The sequence below is a fragment of the Sapajus apella genome, unplaced genomic scaffold (genome assembly GCF_009761245.1).
Source record: "Sapajus apella isolate SASKATOON/1434 unplaced genomic scaffold, GSC_monkey_1.0 scaffold173, whole genome shotgun sequence".
Taxonomy (NCBI): Eukaryota; Metazoa; Chordata; class Mammalia; order Primates; family Cebidae; genus Sapajus; species Sapajus apella.
The window spans coordinates 352984-363732 of NW_022437113.1; the positions used below are offsets into that span (position 1 = coordinate 352984).

General features: G+C 59.6%; 1 protein-coding gene across 6 annotated transcripts in view; it reads right to left on the reverse strand.

Annotated features, from left to right (window-relative positions):
• Window positions 1–10749, reverse strand: part of CRTC1 (CREB regulated transcription coactivator 1) — a 102330-nt gene that overhangs the window by 30112 nt on the left and 61469 nt on the right. For 4 of the 6 annotated variants that reach the window (XM_032267894.1, XM_032267897.1, XM_032267896.1 and 1 more), the window contains exons 2-6: window positions 9111–9227; window positions 7992–8039; window positions 6231–6368; window positions 5076–5137; window positions 2771–2865 (exon numbers count right to left, since the gene is read on the reverse strand). In XM_032267894.1, the coding sequence (XP_032123785.1) occupies window positions 2771–2865; window positions 5076–5137; window positions 6231–6368; window positions 7992–8039; window positions 9111–9227 (460 nt within the window). The remainder of the gene's footprint in view (window positions 1–2770; window positions 2866–5075; window positions 5138–6230; window positions 6369–7991; window positions 8040–9110; window positions 9228–10749) is intronic. The other 2 variants (XM_032267895.1, XM_032267893.1) reach the window with 1 other exon arrangement.

The window sequence follows — 10749 nt, forward strand, 5'->3', positions numbered from 1 at the left end:
GCAGTCCCAGTTACTCAGGAGGCTGAGGTGGAAGGATTGCGTGAGCCTGAGAGGTGGAGGCTGTGGTGAGTTGTGAACACGCCATAGCACTCCAGCCTGTGTGACAGAGCAACACCCTGTCTCTAAAATAAAATAATAAATATAAAAACAGCAGCTCCAGAGCCTGAGGATGTGTTGATTCAGCCTCCCACAGAGGAGGCCGAACCAACGTGGACCTCAGAGGCTTCAGGCTGCAGAGAACAGCTAAGAATCTCTCCCAAGAGCAGCTGCCTAGCTTGTGTGTATTTTCTTTTTCTTTTTTTTTTGAGACAGAGTCTCAGTCTCGCACCCAGGCTAGAGTGCAGTGGCACGATCTGGGCTCACCACAACCCCTGCCTCCTGGGTTCAAGAGAGCTCAAGAGATTCTCCTGCCTCAGCCTCCCAAGAAGCTGGGATTACGGGTATGCACCACCATGCCCAGCTCATTGTTTTGGTTTGTTTTGTTTTGAGACAGAGTCTCGCTCTGTTGCCCAGGCTGGAGTGCAGTGGCATGATCTCGGCTCACTGCACCCTCCACCTCCCAGGTTCAAGCGATCCTCCTGCCTCAGCCCCCCTAGTAGCTGGGTTTACAGGCACGTACCACCATACCCAGCTGTTTTTTGTATTTTTAGTAGAGATGAGGTTTCGCCATGTTGCCCAGGCTGGTCTCGAACTCCTGACCTCAGGCGATCCACCTGCCTCGGCCTTCCGAAGTGCTGGGATTAAAGGAGTGAGCCACCGCGCCTGGCCCTAGCTTGCATGTTCTGTTCCACATCTACCACTCACCGAACCCACTTTCTGCTCTGGGCTGCTGGCACCCAGTGGCCGAACCCTTATTGAGCCCCCGGCGCCAAGCACAGGGTTTCAGACCCTGTCACTCAGTGCTGACGGAGGTGGGACCAGTGCACTCGTGGCAGCGGCAGTCCCGTGAGTCAGCCACAATGTCAGCCAGCCCCAGGGCATGAGGAGGACAGGGAGGGTCTGAGGGACGGGATGGAGGGGCATCAGTCGAGGCTCTAGAACCAGCCGGGCCTGAAGGTGCCTTTCCTTGAGACTTTCGGCTGAGGTGAGAATAAACACGTCCCCATTTTCGTTCTTCTTTTGAGACAGGGTTTCACTCTGTTGCCCAGGCTGGAGTGCAGCGGCTCGATCTCAGCTCACTGCAACCTCCACTTCCCAGGCTCAAACAATCCCTGCTCCTGCCTCAGCCTCCTGAGTAGCTGGAACACAGGCACATGTGATCAGTGAATTTTTTTGTATTTTTGGTAGAGGCGGAGTCTCACCATGTTGCCCAGGCTGGTCTCAAACTCCTGAGCTCAAGTGATCTGCCTTTCTCAGCCTCCCAAAGTGCTGGGATGACAGGCGTGAGCCACCACACACTGCCATTTCCCCATTTTCTTTACACCTGTTGCATGTTTCCTGGTTTTTTTTTTTTTTTTTTAAACTTATCACTGGGAGAGCCATGAGCATAGCCAGATAGACCAACCCTCCTTGTTGAAAGCCAGGCTGCTGGGAGGCGGCCAGGCCAAATCCGGCCCTGTCACCACCTCGGGCCCTGCTAGGAGAGTGGGGATAGACGATTGTCTCTGCTAAGCTCCCACTCCAAGGCCAGCAGGGGTCCCAGGTCACAGCTCCCTTCCCCGGTTACAGTGTCCCAGGGGATGGCAACATCCTCGTGCCCACCGCCCAGATGTCCTCTGTTTGTAGGGACCTGGTAGGAAAGGCAGAAGCCTCAGAACAGCCTGCTCATTAGGAATGGCAGGGAAGACCCAGGTACTGTGCTGTCCTCAGCACCACTAGGTGTTCCAGAAGCCTCGTTTTCATTATGGAGGCATTCTCTTCTCCCTCCCACCTCTGCTGCATGCTCAGCCGGAACCCGGAGTGAGGTTCTGGCCAACAGCCCTCCCTTTCCCCCTTCTATGAGCAGAATCTCCCTTGCGTGTTTACCCACCCACTCAGTGAATCGAGGCGACACAAGTGATTGTGTGTGGGCCCAAAGCGCGTGCAGCTACTGGGCTTCAGCGTCTTGGGCTGCGCCAGGTTTCCTCGGGCTGGCCTCATAGCCTCCAAGCTCCCTTCTCTGATGGCACCGGCCCAATTTTTAAGACAGCATATGCCCTCCTTGAAGGTGCCCAGGGTGCCGCCTCCACGCCCGGCTTCGAATTGGAGCCCAGGACGTGGGTACAGATCTGCCCCCACCACAGGGGTGTGCATGGCTTGGCTGGAGGCGGCACTCTGGCCACGAGTCGGGAAGAGATGGCCTCTTTCTCACTCTCGATAGCTAGGATGTGCCCAGGGTTTGGGGGCACGGGAGTTCTCAGCAGCAGAGCCCGGAAACAGTCCAGTGGGGAGCCCTGGAAGGAGCCGGACCTGCGGCTGAAGGTCTAACCCCGGCCTGCTCTGTCGTGAGCTGACAAATGCCCCTTTGGCGTGGGCTTGCGGCGGCTACATGTGAAACAAGCATCTATGCAGCACCCAGACTTCACGGCCACGCCCTCAATCCAGGAAAGGAAGCCAACGTGCGCCTGCAGGGTTGTTTTCTCTGTCTGGGAAACTCCTACGCACTCTTCAAAACCCAACTCAAGTGGCACCACCTCTGAAAGCTTCCAAGCCCCTTCCCTGACCCCTCAGCATAGTCTGAGTATTCCTTTGAAGGGCCGTCTGCCCACAAGCTTGTGACCTCCTGGAGAACCGGGGCCACCTGCTGGACTTCCCTGACCCCAGCAAAGACACCCGAGTCCCCTGCCCATACCTCTTTTCTGGTGCACGTCCTGGGACCCACTGGTAAAGGATTCGGGCTGCGTGGGTGTCATTGTGCTCTGGTGCAGGGCGGAGTCAGAATTGGTCCTGGCCAGGAGGGAGGAAGAGACAGTGAGCTTGGGCCCAAGGCAGGCAATGCAACAGTCCTGATCCCAGCCCAGACGTGCTCGATGGACAAGGTGGCAGCTGTGGGTCATTTTTGTGAGCTGCTGCACCTGAGCAAAGCTCTCAGGACATCATTCTAAAAAGAGCCACCAGAGTGACTGTGGCGTTCATCTGCAAAGCCCATGAAACATAAACAGCAGTGGGGCAAGGTGGCGCACACCTCTGGTCCCACCAACTCAGGAGGCTGAGATGAGAGGATCTCTTGAGCCCAGGAGTTCAAGACCAGCTTGGGCAATAGAGAGAGGCTTCCTGGCTTTGGGGAAAGGATGGTGCCCTCCTGCTGCAATCCCCCCACCCATAGAAGGTGCCCTACAGGTGCCTGGCCTGGGGATACAAGCCTCCAGCCTGTCACTGGGTTCCCTCTTGGTGACAAACACAATCCGGTGACAGTACCCTCTGCGATGCTCAGTGTCACACAAACACAGTGTGACAGGTGGAAGAGGTCTGGAGAAGGCCCTGGAAGGAATGAAGCCACTTAGAGGCCCCCATGGTTGGGAAGCCAACATGAGGCAGGAGGTTTTGGTTCAACCAACCCAGAAGAGGCTCTGCCCTCTGCCTCCAGGGACCCCACTCCCCTCTGGGAGCTGATGGGGAGAAGGGACAAGGTGACCCAATCTGCTCCTGGCTGCAGCTGCCTCAAGGATGGATCCCCCCGAGAAAGCCTCCTTGGCTACCCAGCAAAATGCGGGTGCAGCCACCACCAGCTTTGTGCCCCTGAGCAAGTGTTCTGACCTCTCCGTGCTCAATTTTCTCATGTCTAAAATGGACTAAAATGGAGATCAACACAGTGCCAATCTCATAAAGCTCCGTGCATTTCATATCAGTTAATACATGTGATGGTGGAACACGGCCTGATCTATGACAAGGCTTGGTGAGAATTTAATATTGTACATATATGTATTGAACAGCTTCATTACTTTTCTTCTTTTTTTGGTTGCTTTGTTTATTTTTCTGTGTTTTTTTTTTTTTTTTTTTGAGACAGGGTCTTTCTGCCCTCTAGGTTGGAGTACAGTGGCACAATCATGGCTCACTGCAGCCTCAACCTCCCGAGCTCTAGCCATGCACCTGCTTCAGCCTCCCAAAGTGCTGGGATGACAGGCATGGCATGAGTCACCGTGCCCAGCTGTATGTTTTTTTCTTTTCTCTTTTTTTTTTTTGAGACGGAGTTTTGCTTTTGTTGCCCAGGCTGGCGTGCAATGGCGTGATCTTAGCTCACCAAAACCTCTGCCTCCCGGGTTCAAGCGATTCTCCTGCCTCAGCCTCCCGAGTAGCTGGGGCTACAGGCATGCACTACCACATCTGGCTACTTGTCTCATTGTTTGTAGAGATAGGATCTTTCTAGATTGCTCAGGCTGGTCTTGAACTCCTGGGCTCAAGTGATTGCCTGCGCTGGTCTCCTGAAGTGTTGGGATTACAGGCGTGAGCCACGGTGCCCGGCCTGTCTTTCCTAATCTTCCATCCTCAATGTATTAATATGATAATTTGATCATCACATTTTCAGTGGCTGTTGAGTAACGTGGGTAACTGCTCTGAACACAGCATTAAATGGGAACGAGCAAGCTACAGTGCTGAATATGCGGTATCATCCTACTTTTTTTTTGAGATGGAGTCTCGCTCTGTTGCCCAAGCTGGAATGCAGTGGCTTGATTTCAGCTCACTGCAACCTCTGCCTCCCAGGTTCAAGCCATCCTCCCGCCTCAGCCTCTGCAGTAGCTGGGATTATGGGTACGCACCACTACACCTGGCGAATTTTTGTATTTTTAATAGAGTCGGGGTTTCACCACGTTGGCCAGGCTGGTCTTGAACTCGTGATTCACCTGGACCTCGTGATCCACCTGCCTCGGCCTCCCAAAGTGCTGGGATTATGGGCGTGAGTCACCATGCCCGGTCCCACTTTTGTTTTTTTTTTAAGTCATAAATGGGGGGAAGGGGAAATATTAGAATACCACCCCCCCCGACCAAAGCTGGAACCCCTGTGTTTCAGGTTGAGAGCTAATTTCTAGAAACTTCTGGATGCATCTTAGTTTGGTCATTTTTTAAGAAACTGTGTCCTGCTTTTCGACGTGTAACCGTGACGAGAGTTTGGCTTTGTTTCCAACAAGAAGGGGGTGGGGGGGGATTCAGCCACTGACCTTCTCCAGCTGGTGTCTGCGGGTGGCGAGAGGTACACGGTGCCATAGGGGCAGCTGTCAGCGTGAACGTGAGTTAAGGGGGCAATGCCACTGGCTGAGACCCCGCCTCCACCAACACCCTCAGCCCAGGGCAGGAAGCCCCCTGGCTGGTTAGGCCCAGGGCCTGCAAACAGCTGGGACCAGTATGGCGGGGGGGTGGGGGGGGGGCGTTTCCTGCCGGCCTTTCCTGCCTGACTGCAAGCAGCCCCCATTTCAGGGGCTCCCCAGGGGTATGGCCCTGTCCACCTAGCACTCAGCACTCTGCTCCATGAGCGCACGTGCAGGCTGCACCCCTTCCAAGGGAGGGGGTTCTGGGCTGTGACAGTAGGGCCCGTGGGGGCGCTGGGGAGTCTGGGTTCAGCTGAACCTGGTCTGGACTCTCCATCCCGGGCTGACGGGGCGGCTCCCGGGGCCCGAGGGCTCAGTCTGGGGCCCAGCTGGTCGAGCTCCCCTAGCCCACGGAAATGAGAACCGGAGAACAAGCTTCTCTGTTCTGGAGAGCCTGGGGATCCCGGGAGCAACCTGAGGCCGCTCAGACTCTGGGTTGGGGGACCTAGCTGGCTGAGCACCAAGGGGCGGCTGAGTTGGGGGTGGTGGGGGGACTCTGGCCAATCTCTGCCTGACCGAGTCACAGAGGTGAATGTTATTCCTGTCATAGAGACGGAGCCTCCCTCAGACGTGTCCGGGTCTCACACAGACCCCCCAGCCCCACTGCCTCTGCTGGGCTGCCCTCCGTGCGGCACACAGGAGAGGGCCCTCAGCTCACAGCCCTGACGGTGGGCTCCCTGCTCACGGCCTTCCTGGCCCCACTGCCCCGCCAGGTGACTAAGCCCTCTGTGGTCAGGTGTCACCTTCCTTAACTCCTGCCTTGGGAGCTGTTCCCTGTGCTCCCTGAGCCCCTAAGTCTGGCCAAAGGCTCTAGGGCTCGTGGCATGTCCCCTTCCAGGAAGTCCTCCCGGGCTGCCGTGAGATCAAGCCTCCCAGTCGGTGCTGCCCTGATTCTGTCCCCAGAGCTGGAAGCAGGGAGCCCTGTCAGAACGTGCTGGGTAAACCTGGGGTCCTGCCGGCACCAGCAGGGCCTGGCCTCCCACCTTCATCTTCTGGGGGAAAGGATATCTGCCGTCCATGTTTGTCCACGGACAGGGGCCGGCGGTGCGGGGAGCCGAGCCGGCCGCGCTCCCGGTACACCCTGTCTACCAGCCCATGGTGCCGGGTGGTCCGGCTGGTGTCCAGGCCCGAGGATTGAAAGGGGGTCTGGGGGAGGAGGAGATGGAAACAGAGAGAAAAACCCAAACAATGGTTACCAGCTGTGGCCCTAGTGTTGCCCCCCGAGTCTGATCACAGGGCCCCCCACTCTGGAACACCCTCAGCCATTGCTCTGCAGCCTGGGATGGGCTTCTTTCTTCAGCCCCAGCTCCCCAGCTCTCCAAGCACTGGGGGGCAGGGAGGGGGTGTGAGCCGGGGTCCCAGGAGCCAGGGCGGCAGGGGCGTGCAGTGTGGCTGGCATGCACAGGCCAGGCAGAGCGGCACAAGCTCACGGCCAGCGCCCGCCAGGTGCCAGGGGTGCAGCTGGCCTGGGCAGCCCTCCTCCCCAGCCTTACCAGGTGTAAACAGGCCTCCGCCCTCTCTCTCTGGGCCTGGCCAGCCTCCTACCCCCACCTACGTCATCCCTGGAGGGGCTGCCAAGAGACAGCCCAGGGGTTTCCAGCCCAGGACTGTTTCGGAGCCCACCTGGCCAAGTTCAAGTTCCCAGGAGACTTCCTTGTGGAGCCCAGGGCTGCTCTTCATTGAGATACAGCCCCGGTGCGCTCTCCCCTACGGCCTCCTCCAGGCACCACCAGAGCCAAGTGCAGGCACTTTCTGGAGCCATGGCCTACTGCTTGGCTGGACGGGGCTCCTCCCAGCACCTGGGGCTGGCACCGGGCCGCCCCCTCCCCAGGCCCTGCTCCATGCCCGGCCTCATGCCCCCGGGGCTGCCAGGAGCCCGCCCTGACCCTATGTTGCCCACTCGCCATCTGACCGGGGTGAGATCAGCAGCCTTTGCCAGCTCTGGACGCAGCCAGTCCCCAGCCTGGCCATCTGGCCCCTGAGCCCTTGTGCCTTCTCTAGGCAGCCGGGCAAAATGCGACTCTGATACTAAAGTGAGTCTCCCCTCCAGAAGCCTGTCCATGGCTGGGATTGCTGCTCTGTCCCAGCCTCGGCCAGAGTTCAGGGCTGACTGCTATCCCCAGCCCTGGGACCCCCAAGTCTGTCTTCGATCCAGCATGAAGTTGCTGGTCTGGGTCTTTCTGTGGCTCTTGCTCCCAAAAGGCTGTGGGCATGGGAGACAGGGGCCTGTGGTAATGAGGGTGGGAAATGCACCATCCAACGCACGGGCTCCCGAGGGCAGGGGCCATTCATCTCCTTCCAGAGATGCCTTGAAGCCCAGAGGGGAAACTGAGGCAGCCGAAGCAGCGTCAGAGGCAGAATGAAGCAGGGGCTGGCCACACCCTGGCTTGCCAGGTCCTGCCTACTGGCCTGGCTTGGGAGACACGTGCACACGTGTGTGCTTGTGTGTGTAGGGACGGACCATGCAGCTGTGGGGCACATGCTTGGATTCTGCTCTGCTGGACCCCAGATGGGGCTGCACGGCTGTGGCATCTGCCCCAGATGGACCCCAAGAGTCCCCGGGGCCTCTCGACGCGACCATACGCACTTCCCGAGATGGGGGTGCGGAGTGGATCCGTTTCCATTTGGCGGACGGGACACCTCCACCTCCCTGGGAGCCGCAGGGGCGGCCGCTCGGGGAGCTCAGAGATCCCCAGCGCCCGCACGCGGGTCGGGGTCTTGCAGGCTGGCGCCGGGGACGCCTCGGCCTCAGCCTGGGGGCTCATTTACCAGAGAGACAGGAGCCGCTGCCAGGGCCTCCCCCAGAAATCCGCTGGGCTGAAAATGCAAAGAACCGAGACTTTGAGATGTTGCTGCCTTGCCTGGCCCCGAAGATGGGATGTGTGGGACCCCCCAGGGCTGTGGACCTCGGGCGACAGGAGCCCAGCAGGGTGCTGTGCCCCTCGGCCCCCACTCAGACTGAGCTTGAGAGATGCCCAGAGAGAGGCTCTCCTCCAGGGAGGAGGGGACGGGAGCAACAGGAAGGGGAGAGAAGGGCAGGAGGGGAGAAAGCCTGGCCTGGAAGCACGCCCAGCATCAGTGATGGCCTGCTCTCAGTGTATGCCAGGGAGCTGCCCCTTGGGGCCAGCCCAGGGACCCCTGCCCTGTCCAGCGGCGGTGCAGGTGGGGGTGGAGCTGGTGGGAGACGCAGGAGGGGCCCCGGCTCCATCTAGCCTGGCAGTGGCCATGGCTGTGTCCGAGGTAGTTTTCTCAGCCATAGAGTACGTGTGACCCCCAGGGGGACCTGTCCATGTGGAGCCCAGACACCGTCTTGGGGGTGGCCCTGACTCACAGGCCAGCTCCCTTGACCCTACCCCATCCCCATTTCCACCCGTAGACCAGGGTCAGGGGGAGGACTGCTGTGGGCCGTATCTCCTGTTTATGATAAGGCTGAGCACGTCGGCCGAGCAGCCTGCGGGAGCCACGCTGTGTGGGCCTCTGCCAAGAAACGTTTGCAGACAAGTGGGGTCAGGCCGCTGGGCCTCCTTCTGAGAATTGCTGGGCTTGCGGATTAGTGAGGCAGGACAGAGCCAAGTCCCAGCGGCCCCAAGCGGTTCCCGCTGCTGCACAGCCGGCCAACAGGTGTAGTGGCTGCCGAAATGCTGGAGGCCAGATGGAGGGCTAGCGTCGGGGTCTGCTGATGGGGAATGGGCTGCGGGGGGATTCTGGTGCCCCCTGATGGGGCCACTCTGCTTCCTCCGGTTCCCAGGACAGAAAAGGAGAAGGTAGGGGTGGGATGGGCTCTGGCAACTGTCTGGTGACCCCAGCTGTCTGCAATGCCTGGCCCCCGGTGGGAGGCTGGGGAGAAACTCCTCCCGAGGGGGGCAGGGCTGGGGGTGGGGCACTCACCTGGAAGGGCAGGTCCATGGTGCCACTCCCAATCTGGTTCACATTGGGCAAGGACCCGCCGTAGTACTGGCCGCGGCTCGGGCCCAGTTGCAGGTACTGGGATTTCTGGAGCTGGAGCTGCAAGAGAGAAGCCGGCAGCTGCGGGAGGGTCACTCCCAGTTTCATCCCAGAGTGCCAGCCCCAAAGACATAAAAAGACCCAAGATCGACAGCATCAGGGCAGAAGTTTTGAGGACCAGGGGATGCCATTTCTTATCACGGCCAGAAGCTGTGACTCGACGGGCCAGGCGGCTTTCCACTGGCCTGAATCGGAGCGGGCTGTCTCAGAAGCACGGTAACGGCCTTCCAAGGGAGGGACTGGTGATCCCAACCAGCCCACACAGGGCCAGGGCAGCCACGCCAGTCCCCCACACCCAGCTTGAGTTCTAGGGGGGTCCTTAGCCCCATGTTCCTTCCACGTGGTCCTCCCCAGCCTCTCGGGGGCTGGGCCCAGCTGGGCACCTTCATCCCTGCTTCCCACTCCCTGATGGCATCGGGGCTCAGAACCAGGGATCAGGAGCTCCCTGACCGGCCAGGCTGACTCTGAGCAGGGCTGGGACCTGGCCTCCTCCCCCTCATGTGACTAATGCTGATTTGCTGGGAACGGAGGCCTCTGACCCCGGTGGCACGACCCGAGGCCCTTAGGGATACTGGTCCGTGAGGCCTGCCATGAGACCGGGGGAGGCAGCCACGGTGAGGAGAGGTGGGGGCTGGGCAGGCAGGAGGGAGGGGCGGCTGTCCGCTCTGGCCCGGCAGGGGCTGTTGCTAGGGTGGATACTGTGTACACAACAAGGCCGACTCGTTCCTTACAAACAGCTCCTGGCAGCACATGGAGAGCTGGCCGAGCTGGCCGCCCCACCGCCCCAGCTTCCTGGGAGGCCGTGGATACCAGAGGCGGAAGTGAAGCCCGGGAACTGGCCACCTGCCCGGTGGAGTACCTCGCCCAGGTAAACAGCTGTTTCCTGTGAGCTGCAGTGGAGCTGATGGTAAGGTTAACCGTGTTCGTTCTCGGGTGGCTCTCAAGGGCCTGGGGTTCTGACCCAGGGTCTGTGCTGGGAGCCCTTGGTGGCCACTGGCCGGACACACCTACCATGAACACCCACAGTGTCCCTCGCAGCAGTCACACCAGATGAAATAGCCCAGCTCCAGGCTGTGGCAGGGGGAGGAGGTGCAGGGTGGGGACCCCACAGCTCCCACCCCACGCCTACCAGGGTACAGGTCACTTGTGGCCTCCCGTGACCTTCTCCGCCCTTCTGTGTCCAAGCAGCATGGCAGAAACCTGTGCTACATCCACCTCTCACAGACCACGTGGGCCCAGAGACTGTGACCCCTCATGGACCTGTGTCTCCCACCTAGAGTGAGTGCTACACGCAGGTGTGGGAGGGACACACGGCGTGTGACACGCAGCAGGTACTCATGCCACATGCGCTTCCTACACAGGCTGAGCCACCAGCTCCTAGGAGGCCGGACCTCAGGAGCAAAAACTCCTTTGCTGGCCGGGCACGGTGGCTCAAGCCTGTAATCCCAGCACTTTGGGAGGCCGAGGCGGGTGGATCACGAGGTCAAGAGATCGAGACCATCCTGGTCAACATGGTGAAACC